We start from the raw sequence: 18,978 nt of genomic DNA, 5'->3' as shown, positions 1-18,978 counted from the left end.
GTGGAATGTTGCAAAAATCGCAAGAAAATCAATGTAATAAATCTTATTAAACTGCATCTCAAAAATTGTCATTACAATGATTTTCTATGGTCCAAAATTTGGACAAGGATTATTTTCGCGCACAAAATCTCGCACGTCCAGCTGCAATCATATAGAAATGGCGGAATTGTTAAATTTTGAAATGTTACATGTTTTAATCACCTGCTGGAAATTTCAGCTCCCTGTTGTTCTTTTCCCCATTGATTCTTCTACTATGTTTTAAAAAAAATCAAAGTAATTTCCAGAATTTGTACCACAATGCCACAAGGGTTTAAAAAAAAAATACAAAAAAAATACTTGAATTGAATGCGTCTTTGGCAGTCAAGAGGAATCGATTACACCACAAAAAAAAAATGTTTCCCACCAACTTTATTGTACAAATTCTCTGTAAGTCATTGTCGTATCCAAGGGGATCAATGCATTGAACAAATAACAAAAAAGAAAAAAAAAAACATTGTTTGAAACGTAGAATCACGAAAATAAATTCATTTTTTAGGCTACTGGACACTACTACGGTCCTTACAATTGTCGTTTACTTTTGGAAATGCTTTTTTTTCGAGTGGCCGTTCGGCATCCTCGCTCCAAATGAATTCATAATGGCTCAAAACACACACCATGTTCATTCATTTCTCTCTAAAAGAAAAAAAAAAAAAACTCCCTCGCGTTACCGTGTATCGTTAGCGTAGCTTTCGGCGGTGAAAAAAGATATACAGTAGCGTAGCGTTGTAGCCACGCGGAAGGCCGTGACAATAAGCAAGACCGCAAACGTTATGAGTTTGGCACCACACCATTCATTAAATACGAACACAGAATTTGCCTTTTAATTCTCAAATGAATGAAGATATCACTCAAAAGTTGTTTTTTTCTGATTGTACTAGCTATACAAAATACGTTACTTGCACAAATTAGATTAACCATTTAGAAAAATGTGAGAACATGGGTTTGGATGGATATGGCTTGTGTGAGTTTTACAGACGTTGCTACAGACCTTTTTTGTGGCTTTATTTTAATTCAAAATAAATTCGTACTACTCCCTTATTAATAGACCCTTTACACGCGGCGCCAAAACACATAGCTTTGTCTTACCTTCAGTTGCGTCGCTTGTATTTGCTAATAAGACCTAAACAAATTTAAAAAAAAAAACACATAAAATGTGATATAGACACTGAAGGAAGCAAACAAGAGAAGGAAAATACACCAGAAAAGCTAAGATGCTAACAGAGGCACGTTTGTTGCTAGCATGCTAACCACAAGGCTGGTATTGTCTTTTTTTTATTTTGTATTTTTCTAAAACTGTAAATGTGAGTTTGTTGGTATTAAGATTGAGAAAGATCCAACAAAAGTCCCTAGTGCCAAATGATTAGCCATTAGCCTGGTTAGCTGCTAGCGTTTCTGCCACCACAACTAGCTAATATAGCAACAAACACATCTGGGTGAAAGGTTATATACTGTTCTAACCCAACAAGAGTAGGAAAACAGCAGAAATGCTAATATGCTAACGGAAGCAGATTTGTTACCAGGATGCTAATCACAAGGAGTCATTGTTGCTAATCGTTGGGTCCGGTTTTTGTGCGGATTGATTCCTAAAACTTGAGGGATGGATTATATTGATATAGTACCGTAATTCCCCAAATATAAGATGCACCTTTAATTTTAAAGTCAAATTATGATATTTTCTACATTACAGTTTATAAGACGCACCAATAATTTGGCAACTATGTAAAAACGATAGCATAACAGAATAAATTTCATGTTTTGTAAACTCTTCGTCTTCTTGTGTTCATATTCGTAAGATATATTTGTTGCGGGTTAAGTGAATGTCAGAGTTCGCACATTGTTAGCGGTCAGCGAACGCCTCGCCAGTGTAATTTTGAACGCGCTCGAAGCTGTTGTCTTTCCTTGTCCTCGTGACGCAGCTTGATTTTATTTTGCCATAAATACCCGAAGTTGCCCAGCATCCGTTTTTCAAGTTTGTGAGTATAAGCCAAAAGACAGCAATTAATAAATGACTGAAATGAAATACCTTTCCGTGTTCTCTAACCGGAATACTTTTTAAAAAAATCAGATGGTGACATCATAACCTTTACATGATCCTCTCCGTTTTAGTAATATTCCGGCGTATGAACAAGGATGGACTCGGACTTTGGTTCAGTCTGCTCGCTTCTTTAATTGAAAATAATTCCATGACAATTTCAGTTTACATGAGCTGCTGTTAGCTGCGACAGACATTGGCTACTAACAGCCAACTGACAAGCGCTCCCTTGTCCTGATACGGTAATTATTGTAAGAATACGGTCGATATAAAAATGTACATCTGTGCGTTGAAACATGCGGTGGATCAATTTTTCTCAAATGGCGAAGGAATGGCGAAGGAAAAAAAAATTCGAAGTTACCGTTTATAGGAGGCTCCCACACTTTTGGCCTTCATTTTTAAGAAAAAAAGTGTGTCTTATATTTGGGGAATTTCGGTAAGCATAGAAGTCCCTGATGCCAAATGGTCGCTAGCCATTAGCCGCTAGTTGCTAGCCCCTCTGAAGCTGAAAGGTTATATAAATCGTTGTTTTGTGAGGTGGATTCAATTGGGATGGACCCCAGTGCCAAATGACTGTTAGCGATTAGCCTGGCTAGCCGTTAGCGCCTCTGCCAACGCTACACCTCTTCATCTCATCACATTAGCGAATACGAAACGGGAGCGCTGCGAATAGGCTCGACTTCCCTGAAATATGCGTTTCCCCGCCAGACCTTCGCCGAACAAAAAAAAAATCTCGTAAACATCGCCGGCGTGCAACGGAATCGCGGGTCCGAACGCACGAGAACCCGATAAAAAACCGAATCCATCTCCAAACTACCTCCCGACGCTCTTTTCGGAACTTTTGTGTCAACCCAAGCAATTTTATGAGATCGAGACGCCATAAGGCCAAAGTCTAGGCACAGTACGTACAGCTAGAAACGAGAAAACGAGCTCGGAGTCCGGACGTACTAGAAACGCTTCCTCGAAGAATGGAATCAGGCATGCATCAAAGAACCACACGTATGGAACGAAATCCAACCTAATGAGGATGCTAAAATGGTTTTATCCAAAAACAATAAACACTGAAAACCCCACCAAGTAAATGAACATCACATCATAAGATAATCGTTGATAATAACCATAACAATTAGAATAATCATCAATAAGAACACTCCATCATATTCAGAACAAGTACATTTAGCACTGCGTATAAGGAAGATTGTTCAAATGAAATCCGTGTCCTTTCGGAGAGATAAGCCAGCGCTCCAATTTCCTCCGGAGGAGGGAAAAAAAAAAAACAACAAAAAAAAAACCACACCCCTTCTGTAAAATATGAGAGGCCGGCTCGTCTTTTTGTGCAAATTTCAGTCTCTTGTGTTGCGGCTCTTTTTCGTCGTGAATATTCAATACGCAATGACAATATCGACACAAAATCAAGATCTTCTTATATGGACCACAGATAATCACGTACTACAGTGTATAAGGATAGCCCTTAGTATTGAGAAGCGTTGTTATTGATGTTTATCGGGGTTCTTTTTCTTCTACGCGTTTGAACCCGACGAGCCGCGGTGCGTTTATGATACAGCGAGATCGTAGCGCGCGAGGATGTTCGGAAAGGGCTTCCCGGCCGTCGGCGAGTCTCCGTTCGCTCGCTTGTTTGGAATCGGCGAAAAACACGTTACCATGGTGATTGTCTGACCAGCTTCCTCTGTGGTGTTTTTCTTTGTATCTCCGTAAAATGGCTTTTGAAGGACATGTTGGGGTACGTGCAACCTCTGCGACATGGTCTAGTCTTTTGTGCTCTGTTTAAATCACGAAAAAAAAGAAGGAGAAAAAAAATTAAAACGATCTTCGGTTACATTAAAGCAAGTTGACGATTCTTATGTACAGCGCTTAGAATAAGTCTACACACCCTTGTTCAGACGGCACGGTTTTGTGAAATTCTCTACTTGTGTCCACTTTTGTGTCCATTTTTGTCCCCGCAAGAGAGTAAATTTAACACAATATTGTTCAGACACATGAGACATCGTTGGACAGGCCAGGGTGTCCTCTATTGAGGACGCCGAAGATTTGGTAAGGTGTCTCAAAAGGTAGACCAAATTGTAATGTCCACTACAGTGGACACAAATGCCAAGAAGGCAAGAAAAGGCTGCTAGAACTGCTGAAATTTATTCATAGGGTTTCAAAATTGTTCACTAGGCACGGGACGATATTAGATACTTGTGGAAATATTTCGGATTAAAAAATATATTTTTTCAAATATTTGGGTAAATATAAACGCGGTCGATGTTATCTTTAAACAAAATCGAATTTAAAGAGAGAAATTAATCATTTTTCACGTTATTCTTTCGTTTCGGTTCAGTTTTTGTGTGCGTGCTGAAAAAATGGGGAAAAAAGCAACTAGCGTCAAATTAACTTCAAAGCGGTGACTCGTTGACTCAACTCTGCAAGAAGCCAATTATATTGTGTCGTGTTAGAAAAAAAAACGTTTTACCATTCTTACCAAACCACGGTAAGCCGTCAAACAGGTTTGGCTTTAAAAAGGACTTTGCTGAAATATTTTGGTAAATAAAAAAATGCAATGTATTTTATTCCTGAACAAAAGTTTGTTAATCTTCTGTTGGTATTATTTTCGGCAAGTCACGGGGTCGCATCATCGATGGCTAATTTTTAAGATCCTTTGCTGTGCATGTGGAAAAAAAAAACAAAAAACAAAGAGGTGGGGATCTCATTACCTTCAAAGTGGCGGCTCATTGACTCAACTTTGCAAGCAGCCCAAAAAAAACAAAAAAAAAAAGCAAACAAACCCTGCCATTCGAACAGGGGTGTGTAGACTTTTAATATCCACTGTAATCATGGCTCTTGGAATACTTGATAGCCCATTAGTTTTTGCAGTCAGGTCCTGATTGGAAACAACGGGACGCCGCGGTCTTCCGATATCGTCTTTGGCGCTTTTTTTCGCCGGCCCGGTGAGACGTCCTCTTCTCGGCTGAGGCGGAATGGAACACGAGGCCGCCCGGATCGTCGGAGCGGGTCGGCGTCCGTCCCGATTCGAACGCCGTCCCGGCTGCTCCGTCGTCGTCCGAGACACGTCCCCTCTCGCCCGACGGCGAGGTCAGAGCGACGTCTTGCCGCTCGCTCGCCCACGGGAATCGTCTCGGTAAGAAATCGGCGTGGGCGGGGGCCGGCCGAGCGGGTGCTCGGCGCCGTTCCGGAATAAATCCTCCATCCCGCATGTTTGTCTTCTCTTTCTCGGTCCTTTAATCGTGGATATATATTTTCTAATATGGCTCCTGAGTGCTTTTTAAAAAGCGTCTACTGTACATGTACTGCGTTTATTCCGCCCTCCCGCTCTGTGCAATAATGGCACTGCTGTGTATATGGCAAAGATGGCAAATTCACTTACAAAATATGGCTGATGTATGCTATCACACAACTGGAGCCTTTCAACTCATTCAGTGCCATCCGCGTTTTTGTGTCACGCGACCGTTCGGCGCCATCCACCGGTTAAAACTCGTTGATATAATACGTTCGCCGCCTGATATCGAGAGCGTAAAACGGGGAAGTTGAGGAAGTGTTTGTATTGAAATTGTTTCGCCGTAACGCTAATTAAGCTAGGCTAATCACGCTGCTCTCAAAAATATAACGGGCGAATTTTTCAGGATGAAGCTAAAATGCACTATAGCCTTTACAGGTCACTTTTAAACGACTTTTCGGTATTTTTAACAACTTCCTGTTGTTAAACAGAGAAACGAAAAATTCGTAACGGTTTTTGATACATGAGTGGATCAATATGCTTCCTGGTTCAATTAGAATTACATTTTAAGTACGGTGAATCTCAACATAATAACCGTTAGGTGTCACAAAATAATTCGTAAGAAAACTTCGGAATCGGCTTAAAAACTCCAAAGCAACAACGGTTTCGGTTTTGAGAAATCTGGTGGCATATTTGTGCCAAGAAAACAAAATGCCAGTACGTTATAATTAGGGATGAATAATTTCTTTTATTTTGAAATTTTGGATCAATTTTGGACAATTTTACAACAAATACCGGTATTTATGTTAACTATTTTTTTTTAAGTCAATATCGAAAATATTGGTATTCGCCCCGAAAAGAACTACATCAATCTAACTCTTTTTACTGAATGAATTGAATTAGGGCAGCACGATCATGTCCAAAATAATAATCACGATTATTTTGGTCAATATTGGAATCACAAAAAAACATTGCCCCCCGGTGGTAGGATGACCAGATCATCCAGGTAGCAATCTTTTTAAATGTTAATTTTCGCTGAGGATCAGCTCGATTAATCGCGGCAGCCGATATCGCGGTCGCGATTAAAATTCGATTCATTGAGCAGCCCTAGTTTGAATGTATATATGTTCGGATGTATTTGCAAATACGTTCGAACGAGTTTGCCACTTGTAAAGGTTGGAGTGCATTTCTTCAAATCCCAGCCAATTTCCCGAACTCTTTGCGAGTAGCGCGCGCGTTATATCGTGAGGATATTCGATTTCCGGCAGCTGTGAATCTATGGGTTAACTCATTCAGTGCCACTGACGATTCTAGACGTCAAAATTTCATTTGCACTGGGCTGGCAGTGAATGAGTTACGTAAATGCGGACGGGGGCTCCGGTCCCGCGGCGAGCTCTACGTTAGGCACATGGCTCCCTCACACGGTTACCTCGTTTTTGCTCCCTGTCCTGATCCCCTGACTGCCGCTTCCGCCCCCAGCGCCCCCGCTCCCCGCAGACCCGCCGCCGCTACCGCCCCCGCCCGGGATGAAATGCAGCTGCTCGATGGTGTTCTGCCGCTTGCTCGCGAAAGCCATCCTGCGGGCGTTGTGGCCCCCTAGCGTTCCGGTTCCCATGACGACGCCCGCCCCGGGCATCTCCCCCGCCCAGCCCATGTTGCCGCTGATGTGGCCGCTCATGCCCGGGTTGCGCTCCTGCTCTCTGCCGGACGTCGGATGAGAGTTCATCTTGATCATGTGGTGGCGGTCCAGGGAGGGGGTGGCGCACACGTTCTGCTGGGACTGAGCCTTCTGCTGGCGAGGGAGGGTGGGGACGCCCCCGCTCGGGTGGGAATACGGATCCATCACCCCAATCCCGCCCATCCTCTCCTCCAGATGGTCCGGGGACATGAGGAGCCGGTCCTGTCTTTCGTGTCTTTCCTGTCTCTCCTGCCTGTCCTGCCTGTCTTGCCTGTCTTGCCTGTCTTGCCTGTCTTGCCTGTCTTGGGTCTTGCGGGTGAGGGTCTGTGTGTTGGAGTTCTTACCGGAGGCAGCCATGGCTTTGTAGTACTGGTGTTGCTGGTTCTTGGAAAGCCGGGACAGGGTGCCCGTGTTGCCGGGGACGTCGCCCATGTTGAGCAGCTGGTCGGTGGACTTGACCTTCCTGGGTTTGGAGAGCGTGTCGTAGTTGGGGTTGTACTGGGGCTCCGGCGGGTCCAGGGGGTACGGGTTGGGAGTGGGCGAGGCGGGCATGCCGGACGGCGGCGGAGGGATCCAGGGTCGGGCCGCGTGCCTGGGGAGGGTTCCTCTCCCGCTGAGGGTATAGTCGCCGCCCCAGTGGAGGTGGTGCTGGGAGGACTGAAGGGCCGGCTGAGCCGTGTGAGGGCGCCGCTTGGTGGTGCAGTAACCGGACGAGTACTCATCTAGACCTTTTTCTGAAAGCCAAACCAGAGTTAGTTAGGTTCACTTTTCGAGCTTGTGGAAAAAAAAACGGTTGAAAAAGAAAAATGGATACAAAGCTAGCTGAGCTAGATACTACTAGATACTAGCTAGCTAAGCTAGCCACTAGCTATCTAGCTTGGATATGCAGCTAGCTGGCTAAGCTAGATATTAGCCAGCTAAGATAAATATTAGTTATCTAGCTAAGAGAGGTTGATATTAACGAGCTAAGGTAGATATTAGCAATAAAAGATAAATATTAGTTATCTAGCTAAGATAGGTAGATATTAGCGAGCTAAGATAGGCATTTGCTAGCTAGCTATCGGTAACTAAGATATGTGAAGTTGGAACAGCCTGAATTAGGTTCAATTTTCTAGATTGTTACAAACAACAGTTAGAAGAAAAGAATAGATAGAAAGCTGGCTAAGCTAGATACTACAGTAGCTAGCTAAGCTAGCTATTGCTATCTAGTTCAGATAGACAGCTAGCTATCTAAGCTAGATATTAGCTAGCAAAGATAAATATTAGCTCTCACTAAGATAGATAAATATTAGCGAGCTAAGAGAGACATTAGCTAGCTAGCTCTCGTTAGCTAAGATAGATAGACAGACAGACAGACAGACAGACCCAGAGCACCTCAGGTAAAAAAAATGGGCGCACTTACCGAGGCGTTTGAGAGAGGAGTATCTGTTGAGCTCGGGCTTGGTGGCGCTCTCGTAGGAGGGGGGCAGCTGAGCCAGGTTGTGCAGGGAATGGTGGAAGGCGGGCTGGGATTTGGTGTTGTTGTGTTTGCTGGATAGCAAGGTGCCCCCCGCCGCCAGCTGAGCGTTGTTCATCCGGGGGGTGCGCTCTAGGAAGGAAGGGTGTTAAATGAGATCCCATCCTCGGAGTACGCTATGTTGACGTTACCAGTACATTAGCGATATAGAGTTGCAGGTAGTTGGGAATGGAAATAGTAAGAACAATCTTATCTTATCTTATCTTATCTTGTAGTAGGTATGAGTTGAGCGATTTGAAGTTGGAACGGCTTGAATCAGCCAGAAAGGGAGGAAATTAGAGGGGAAAACCGAATTTGAATGTTTTGGCTTTTATTTTGAAAATTTGAAAACTATCATCTGTAATAGGGATTACCTGAATCATGTCATAGCAAAAGTTGAAACGCTTTGAGTAAGACGAAAAGTGTAGAAATTTGAGTGTTTTTGTTTTATTTTGAAAATAATATCGGTAAATTTTGAACATTTTTAATTGAAGCCAAAAAAAGTGAAAATTGGAGAGGGATTTTTTTTCACCTTTTATTTTGAAAAATTGAGAAAATTATCTATTATTGAAGCCAGAACAGTTTGAATCAGCCAGTATGTGTGGAAATTAGACGGGGTATCCTAAATTTAATGTTTTGGCCTTTATATTTTTTTTAAAATGAACTTTTATTTTGAAACTTTATCAAACTTAATGCTTGGAATGAGAAAAGTAATAGCCTGTTAAATGTAAATTACCGGAACATGTTGAAGTTGCAATGGTTTGAATCAGTCAAGGATTGTAGAAGTAGTTGATGGATGAAAATGGCGGAATAAAAATAACGGTATAGAAGTGTAGAAGTGTATAGAAGTATAGAAGTGTGGTAAAACTGGTAACCCTTCACATTAATCAGTACTCAAAAAGTAGCTTTCAGTTTCAAAAAGGTTTTAAATTGTCGGTTTACATGTTGCTGCACCATTTGTTTTCCATGTAAACTGTATCTCGAGGCACCGGCTGCATTACTCACCGATAGTCGCGGTGTGTTTGGGGCTGGAGCCTGACGTGTGGATAAAATTGTGCTGCAGGTTTCCCACTGTAATTAAAAAAAAGAACATCAAGCTTCATTAACCAGCTCACAGCACTTTTTTCAATTTTATCCAACCAAAAGATCGTTTTATTTTTCAAGCACACTCGACACCCTCTCAGAGCGTTTTCGAGAGACTGGATCATGAATGGCAAATTATGATCTTAAATAATCATAATTAAAATTGTTGGGAAAAAAACAGTTTAGTTGTTTTTATAACAAAGCTGTAATTACATTTTCATTATAAAAAAAAAAGGATGGTCCTTCTACATGCAAATATAGTATGAGTGTCGATTCTAATTTAGTACTCCTGTAATAAAAAAGCAAGCATTCACACAATCGAGTGGTGTTTTTGTTGCCTCACATCTGTTGTCCTTGCTGGGCAGTCCTGGGGCGTAGAGGTTTTTGGGAGGCCTCCCCAGCGTCCCCTGGCCGTCCGACACCGTCAGAGCCACGCTGTTGTTCCTCTCGTCCTGCTGCACCGGCCTGGACTGGTGCCGCAGCATGTCCACCAGGGCTCTGCGACGGTTAAAGGGCGAAACCCATGAGCCATATGGTCAACGTAGACTCGCTTACCATTATGGAAGCCCCAAAAAGGCATCATCAAGTATCATCTTTTTTGGACTATAAGCTACACCAGTATATAGGTCGTAGCAGCAAAAAGTCATGGACAAGCCGCAACGGACTAGAAACCGCAGGTCGTAACGTCAGATACTCATGCAAAAAGGTGATACAGTGGACCCAAGGGTTATAGCATTCCTAGCTTACATTTTTTTTTTCATGTTACGAAGTGGTGTACTAATTTTTTTCATCCCCTCTTTACGGCATTTTTCCCGCTTTACGGCATCAACAACTGTCATGACCTGCGGGGTTGGTTGTGTTTATGTTGTTTGGCCTCCCTCTTCAGGCGTGATTGCTCTTATTTTCTTGTCGCGTCAATCTGCCTGCATGCAGGGCTTATTTCGTGGCGTCATCAAACTGCGCATTCTGGCGTCACTAAGATATTGATCTGCTATTGGTCGACGTCACTGCGTCACTAAGATGCCGATATGCTAAAAACGTGATCTTGTGTAAGTGCTTATGATATCATATTCATTGTGCATGGGTCCCATGATTGCTAGTGATGTTAAAGGGAGAAGTAAGAAGATGATTAGTTTGGAAACTAAGCTGGAAGTAATCAAGAAATATGAAGAAGGCTAGGCTAGGCTAGGCTAGACTATCTTTGCGAGGAAATATGGCCATAACAAGCTCAAGTCACGTCACTCCAAAGGTAAATAAATCCTTTATATATTTTTTTTCACTTATGATGCTATTTAATTATATATAAGTATATTATTTATGTATGTTATTTTAGTGAACATATAAACTGAGAGGTCGCAAAAGGTGACCCGCTTGATAGCGAGGGAACACCATCAATCAAAATATTCACATAACTACAGTGAAACTTGTGTTTTCGTCCCTGCACTACAAACTACAACAACGATGATTAAGCCTTTGTTACATGAATCGTTTTCTGACGCCGAACGCGGTTATCTTTTGATCTTTTGTGTCCTGGATCTCATTTCACGGGTAATAAAATGTCCGTTGCGTGTATATGAGGCGTATATCGCCATCGGTATTGGTTACATAAAGCGCAGCATATGAGCTGAAAAGGCCCAGAGGAGTTTGCGGCAGCCTCTCGCACTTTCCAGCTGATGACTAAGAGAATGATTGTGAGGCCCGAATGATGAATCTGGGCCATTCATTGAGTCCTGAAAACCTCATTTTTTCACATTATTCATACAAGGATGTGAGGAATAACCAAAGAGGAGGGCAGCAAGTACTCACATGCTCTATTTAGAAGTAGTTTGTTTCAGGTAAAAGTAGAAGTACTATTTGACTCATGTACTTAAGCAATGCGGTGGACAGCAATTTTGGAATTCACGTGCAAATTTTCATGAGCATAAAAATATATCTAACTTTGCCATTCAAATTGTTCCACAGTGTTATAAGTGTTGAAAGAGTTTGGAAAATAATCTCCATAAAAAGAAGTATTTCAAGTATTTTTAGAAGATATAATAAATAAAAAGCTAGCTAGCAAGCTAACTAGCTAGATAAATAGAAAGCGAGAGGGAGAGAGCAATAGACAGAACGATAGACAGATATACTGTATAGTATCAGAAGAAAGTGATAGCTAGCTAGATAGTAGATATAATAGAAAACAGACTAGCTAGCGAGCTAACACTCTCTCTTTCTATCTAGCTAGTTATATACACAGTATATACTATATCATTCTCTATATACGCTCTCTTATACTATAATATAGGAAGAGCGTGATTAATAGATACATTAAGCTAGCTAGCTCACTAGATTGATACTAAAATATAGGAAGAGAGTGATACCTAGCTAGCCAGTTGATTAATAGATACATTAAGCTAGCTAGCTAACTAGATCGATATAAAGAGCGAGAGGGCAACAAATAGAATGAAAGCATGATATATAGCACAGGAAGAGAGTGATACTTTGCTAGTAGATATAATCGATAAATTGAGCTAGCTAACTAGCTGACTAGATAGATAGCTATATAGATAGATAGATAGATAGATAGATAGATAGATAGATAGATAGATAGATAGATAGATAGATAGATAGATAGATAGATAGATAGATAGATAGATAGATAGATAGATAGATAGATAGATAGATAGATAGATAGATCGATCGATCGATAGATCGATTTAGCTATCTGGAATAAGGTGCGTGGTGATCAGAAAGCAACATAATTTTATGGTTCCAAAGTATCAGAAGTATTGCCGACCTTGGCATATTGAGGTCCCTCTGGATGGCCTCGTGCTGGACCTTGTTGAAGACCACCTTGATGCCCACGGCCACGGCCACCATGAACACCACCACGCCGCCGATCACGAAGCCCGTGTTGTGGCTCTGTTGCTTGAGGGGGTCGAAGTCCGGGTCGGGGCCCAGCTCCTCTTCGATGACCAAGGCGTTGGACTCGGTCTTGGCCCAGGCGGGCGAGTCGTAGTTCTTGCAGTTGTCCTGGTCCAGCTGCCGGTTCCGATCGGGGCAGCAGAAGCGATAGTGGCACGTCCCGCAGCAGTAGATGTAGGAGTCCTTGGTGCAGTTGAAGGCGTTGTCAAAGTGTCCCATCACGTCGTAGTAACCCTGACACACGTCCATCCACACGTCGATGAGGCGCGGGGCCACCTGAGCGGCGCCCAAGGGCGGGGCCAAAGCATCCGACGACGTGACGTTCTTGGGGAACATCACCTGGGCCATGGGCTTAGGAGGCGCCTCCAGGACCCCCTCCGGGGTGCTTTCAAGGACCTTTTTCGGGACTTTGGGCCGACTCCGAAGCGCGGCCAGCCTGGCGCCGAACTGCTGGGTCGAGGACGGGTCGGAGGATGGGGCGACGTACTCCCCGGCGGTAAACGGGGCGGTAAAGAGGAAGATCAGCGCGAGGAAGCGGAAATTGTTTGCGGGCGTCATTTTTACATGACTATGACCACTTAACGGCGAGCTTTAATTTTCCACCGTCGCTAAACGTGAATTTGGGAGCGACGCTTTTCAGTCCCGGCGAGACTCGGCTTGTAAAAGAGATCAATTTAAGGTACGAGGCAGTCCTTTTACATTCCTGCACTGATTGCGGCACTTGAACATCTTTTTTTTTTGTCGTATATAATCAAATGTAAACGTTATCATGGGATTTTTCCGTAAGTACGGTATGGCACATTCAGAAGTAGGCACTCGTTAGATATCTCATCAGCACATTGTAAACACGGACTATCACTCGCTCAGTGACTTAAGGGGAGCCCGCAGGAGACTCCCCTCCTTCGTACTAAGTCTTCCTCGGGCATATCTATGGATACACGCCGTACTTTTTATCTCCCGCTTTTGATTCCGGGATTGGATTAGCGCGTATCGGCGCTGGCCCGGCACAGGCTGTAAGTGCGATGGGGTGCTGGTGGGTGATAATGAGGGAGCTTTTAAGTGTGAGGAGAAGGGAGGATGAAGATGAGGGGGAGGAAGAGGAGGACGCTACCGCTGGAAATTAGGAGTAAGCGCAAACCGAGGAAATGGCTCCCCGCCTGCGAAGGGGCACGGCGAGCGACGACTTGTGCCGTTCTTCCGCGGTCGGCTCCGAAATTGCCAGTCCCATTTAAACCGGGGTGACTAATTAAGCGTGTGATGAATGACGTTTCTTCTCCGGGGAGGGAGGGGGGGGGGGGGGGGGGAATTATCCCTGATTTGTCACTGGGAAGTGAGGAGAGGGGGGTATTTTTGTGGAGAAATATGTAAATGCGGGAAAGTTATTGTGTCGGAGGTGCCGGCGAATAATAAGACGGCGGCAGATCCGTCTCTCGCCGGAGAAAAATATAATTACATGTAATTTTGAAAAATGTGCGGCGGAGAATGGAGGCACATATGGATGGGGGGGGAGGCGGCGGGGGATGCGGGGGTCGGAGGGGCAACTTTGGAGAGGAGCTCGGGGCCAAAAAAGGACCTCTCTGGAGGGGGTCCGCTGGAAGACAAAAACCAGATGAAGTGATTAGTGGCAAGGTAAACGGCGGCGAGGGAAGGGATCGAATGGAGCACAAAGAGAGGCGAGGAGGAAGAGCCGGAGGTATAGGAGCAGAGACGACGGCGAGTGGGAGGGCGGCGTGTGGGTGGCTGGCTACACAATCAAGTACATTTCTCCCAGCACTTAGCGCCACAGCGCGCACCAAGAGCCCAAAACATTAGGACGCACGTATAGATTGACAAAATAATGGCTGTTGTGTTTGTGCGGCAAAGTGAAAGGGCCATTCCGGAACACCTCTTCAAAGGGAGCCTTTTCTCTCTCTCCGTGGGGAGCGATTTGGATCGAAACTACCAACGCCAATGTGACGCGTTTTCACAAAACCAGGCTTGTATCTCCCAAAATGAAAACCGACAAATCTATACGTTGTACACTTAATTCCCTCGTGCGGCGTTTTGTCCAATCGTTTAATTTTTACGTCATTTAATTTCACATCGAAATGAAAGCTTTGAAAGAAGACACTGAGGAAGCTGAAATTTCACCCAGATGGCAACAACATTGGTTATCACTCTACCAGAAATTGTCTTTCACAATTCGGTACTCTGATTCTCTAGCTAGCTAACAATGAGGTAATTTATGCAAGCAAGTTCGCTAGCGAATTGGGACATGAAATAGAAGTAGACTATGAGATAGTATACAAAAGCAAACTCAACACAAAAATGGCATTATCTTACAAATTAATATCAGAAAAAAAATGTACTGACAATTGTACCTTCTTGATTAATCCTTTTGCGGCATTTTGTCCAATCTTTTGAGCTTCACATCAAAGGGAAAGCCTTGAAAAAGGACACTAGGAAGCTGAAATTTCACCCAGATGGCGACAACATGTAAAAGTTCAACGTTGGTTATCACTCTACCAGGTGTGCGCGTCAATTGTCTGTCACAATTCGGCACTCTGATTCTCTAGCTAGCTAACAATGAGGTAATTTATGCAAGCTAGCTAGCTAGCGAATTGGGACATGAAATAGAAGTAGACTATGAGATGGTATCCAAAAACAATGCCGCTGCAAAAATGGCATTAACTCGCAAATTAAGCTCATGAAAATATTGACTAACAATAGTTCCTGCTTGATTAAACCTTGTGCGCTATTTTGTCCAATTCTTTGATCATTACATCTAATCCAGTTCACATTAATGGGAAAGTATAGAATGAAGACACTAGGGAGCTGAAATTTCACCCAGATGTTGACATGTCAAAGTTCAACATGGCGTGACCACTTAGTTCTCTATGCATTGAAAATGAGTTTAAATGTTTGCCACATTCATTTCAACGGTGCCCGTCGTCTACTAATGCCATATTTTCATACACTTCAATTACAATTTGAACCTTATGGCTGGTGGGAAAAGAAAGTCGTCTTTTTGTGGAGTAGAGAAGTTAAGTAGATATTAAAACGTCTTTTTGTATTTGATTCATCGATTTATCGACAAAACAGAATGAATGAATATTGAAATAATTGTTAGTTGCATCCCTAACACATTCATACAGAAACATGGAATTGGCAATGTAGAGTAAACCATTTTTAACTGGGCTCTCGTTTATTGTTAAAATCAATATTAAAAACAGTATATAACTGTATTTTCCCCACAAACACAAAGACAGGAAAATATACTTGTAAAGTCGTTCCAACCTACAACATATTTGGCGAAGTACTTGTTTGTAAAAATGTAGGTTGAATGCTAAAACATTGCATTACTCTTGCCATAATGTCATTTCAATGTATTTGTAAAATCGTATTTATAAAGTAGTTTGTAAGATAAGTTGGTAGCTAATTCATAAAGACATTTTCCCCATAATGCTACGGGGTATTAACGTGCATTAAACCAACATTTTACAATGACATTCGAATGATTTTACAAAAAAAAATGAGGGTTCGTATTTTGTTTCCCGATGTGCGTAAAAAAAAATAAAAATCAGATTACCCTTTTCTCAAATTTTCGATTTTTTTTTAATCAAAAACGGAGATGACTCTTTTCCATGCATTGGAGACGGCAACACTGCCCTCTAGTGGATGGAGGAATGTACCCGCTTCAAACCGCGATGTGCGATAGTTTCTTGAACGTTTTTATTGTAAATATAAACGTCTGCTGATCCACAAACGCGCATTTAGCATTTTTTCAAGCAGGATTGAATATTTACAAATGATTAATCATGATAAATGCACACATGTAAATCGCGGATATATTTGATGATCTGATGTATTTTGTGTGTGTGTGTGTGAGACAAATCTCCGCCATATCCTTCCTCTTTCTTTCTGCCTTTCTCTCAGATTCCGTGCGTGGGTTGAGGCAGCTAACTCTCTCAGAATAGCACTGCAGCGCTGTCTGTGTGATGGGGAAGGGAAAAGGGAACACAATCGGAACCCGTGGGCAAAAAAAAAACAAACAATAAAAAAACCCAAAAATGTAATTTTGTAAAGAGTATTTAAGTTCCAAACGAACGCATCGCGAAACAGATTTTTCCTCCGAAAAGCATCACTTGGCCAGCGGCCTCAAGCAAAAATCACACTGTGCCACTGAGGCATTGCAGCATGGGGGAGAAAGGGGGGGGGGGAGGGGGTGAATGGCACACATTGACAACGTGTGAACATGCATAGTTACGAGCAGCCGCTGGGAGGAGGATAAGATCGTCAAAAAATAACAATCAAAAAGGATAAAGAGGCGATCAATTCCCCCAATTTCCTCCAGCCACACCCACTGAGCATGACTTTGGAGCGAATGTTTTGCAACAGGTGTTTTGTCAAGAATCGAATTGCACACCCCCTCCCCCCTCAAAAAGGAAAAAAAAAATAACAAGGAGGCAAAGCATGTTTAATTAAAAACCACAATGCCGCGTTTGTTTGTTTGTTTGTTTTTTTGCGCAATGAGTGACGTGCACATCGATTCGATTGCCCCCTCGTCGACACATGAATTAGTTGCAACTTGTAACTGGGAAATGGACATGACTTTGCACGTCGCTGTGCATGAAGCTCCTCGCTTTTGCTTTTTCGCCTCGCTTGCTGCTGCGAGTGCGTGGGTGTCTCCTCGCCGGTGTCTGCTTCTTCTCCGCGAGACCCCTTAATATCATTATTCTCATTACGCGCGAGCACTTCGCGTCGATCGTTCCTATTTATTATTTTTTTTCTTAAATACGATCCAAATCGGTCGCGCCGAAGAAGCGTGCACGTGTTTGCAAAAAAAAAAAATCTGAAAGTGATGCAACAGATAAAATATGAGAAACTCACAAAACATGCGCTATGATGTTAAATGTGATAATTTGAGAGGGGGGGGGGGGGGGTGAAAAAAGTGAATGATCGTGTCTTACCTGAGCGCCGCTGTGTGAGGTTTGACGCTGGAGTCTGCGCACTCAACCTCCGCGTCTCTCACTCCAGCCTGTTGTTATCAGACCTGCAGATCCTTGAATCCCTTTTTCTGGATCTCCACCTGTCCTTTTTTTTTCTTTTTTAAATTAAAATGAACATGTGTCGCAGGTCTCCATCGTCGTCGCTCTTGATACATCCACGCACACGCACGACATATAGGCAAGAGGAGGGGGTGGGTGGCTTAGTGGGGGGAGGAGGGTGGGTCGGCTCAGCACCACCAGACGAGATGTTCTGAGATGTTCTCGCACATGTCGGCTGGAACATTCCGATTGGGAAGAAAACCACAGCGGGGATGCGATGCAACTTTTTTTTTTCCTCTCTTTTTTTTTGTGGGAGATAAAGCGAGGCTGATGATCCTCGTCGAGATGTTGCGGCTGATGACACTCTCGTCCGAGCTGATTAGCTTCTCATCCTTCCTGTTTTAATCACTGAAAAAAAAAATGTGTGAGCAGAAGCAGAAGCGGCGAGGAAGTTTAATTGAAGCGGCAACCGGCAGAAGCGTGATCAGCCTCCGGTGAATGCGATGGGGGGGGGCATAGAAACATGGTTGCCAAGGCAACAGTGTCATTATGTTGGTGGCAATTATGAAAGCGATGAAACCAGAGGGGGGAGGGGGGTGAAGATTGGTGCAAAAAAAAAAAAGCGTGAATACACTAGTCACTTGTATGGATGAATTATCAGGAGACTTTGTAATGGACAAATGGGTGCTGTTTGGGGGGAGGGGATGGGGGGGGGGGTACGGTGTGTCACATATGGTCTCTGTAATGGTGCATGAATGAAAGTGCTCTTTCAATGCATTTGTTGTTGCAGAAATGCAAGGACGAGCGCAACATATTGCCAAGTGGCTAGTATGTGCGATGCGGTGCACTATAGTGGTGAGCAAGTCCGCCTCACTAGTGTTCTGAGGTTCCAATTCTGCAGTTTTCCAGCAATTTCCCAAATGACTGAATTTTAAATTCATTGAACGCTCCGGGAATTTGTTTTGCTCACAGGCCACTGTAAGAATCATCCATCTCCTTATTTTCTATTGCGCATTTGATGGAGAGTCAATGCATAACTTGGCTATGCATCAAACATACGGTCCGCGGGCCGTTTCTGGCCCGAATGTGGATTTGATCCGGCCCGCGAGATGATAAAATCAAGCTGATTTTTTTTTATTAAAGAAACGATGTTGTATGATACCAAAGTATCGATGTAATACTTAAGTATCTGGGATTTAATGTCTGGATTCTTTAAAAAAAAAAAAAAAACATGACAATACATCCATGGCATTGAATGCGTTAAAACAAATACAACATCAACATTAATAATAAAACATATACTGTGAATCATACATGATTTTATCAGTGAATAAATGTTTTTGTTCATGATGACAGCATAGAAACAACAGTTCATGACATTAACCGATTCCGCCAGACCATTAATAAAAATTACAGACACAAATGTAAGAAAATTCCCAACAGTAAAATATTTTCATGATCCCCTCATGAAACTCCAGAACTGCC

The 18,978-nt window shown here is 43.0% G+C and overlaps 1 protein-coding gene across 1 annotated transcript; it reads right to left on the bottom strand.

Annotated features, from left to right (window-relative positions):
- Nucleotides 1-390: 390 nt before the first annotated feature.
- Nucleotides 391-17,989, bottom strand: shisa7a (shisa family member 7a). Its single transcript, XM_088410934.1, has 6 exons — nucleotides 17,416-17,989; nucleotides 12,339-14,057; nucleotides 9,906-10,060; nucleotides 9,485-9,550; nucleotides 8,387-8,572; nucleotides 391-7,718 (listed from the first exon to the last, which is right to left on the bottom strand). The coding sequence occupies exons 2-6, from the start codon at nucleotides 13,022-13,024 to the stop codon at nucleotides 6,724-6,726; spliced, it is 2,088 nt and encodes a 695-aa protein (XP_088267060.1). The 5' UTR covers nucleotides 13,025-14,057; nucleotides 17,416-17,989; the 3' UTR covers nucleotides 391-6,723.
- Nucleotides 17,990-18,978: the final 989 nt, after the last annotated feature.

The sequence above is a fragment of the Hippichthys cyanospilos genome, chromosome 3 (genome assembly GCF_059441005.1).
Source record: "Hippichthys cyanospilos isolate Australia breed blue-spotted pipefish chromosome 3, RoL_Hcya_1.0, whole genome shotgun sequence".
Lineage (NCBI taxonomy): Eukaryota > Metazoa > Chordata > Actinopteri > Syngnathiformes > Syngnathidae > Hippichthys > Hippichthys cyanospilos.
Note: the sequence above shows the minus strand (reverse complement) of the source record. Positions and strands in the feature narration are given on the sequence as shown.

What these genes read in the sequence shown, in the direction of transcription:
- shisa7a (XM_088410934.1), bottom strand. Translation starts at nt 13,024, where the DNA reads ATGACGCCCGCAAACAATTTCCGCTTCCTCGCGCTGATCTTCCTCTTT. An exon ending in AGGGACCTCAATATGCCAAG is followed by an intron (nt 10,061 to 12,338) that starts GTCGGCAATACT and finishes TAACCGTCGCAG; the next exon opens with AGCCCTGGTGGACATGCTGC. An exon ending in CTCCTCTCTCAAACGCCTCG is followed by an intron (nt 7,719 to 8,386) that starts GTAAGTGCGCCC and finishes TTTGGCTTTCAG; the next exon opens with AAAAAGGTCTAGATGAGTAC.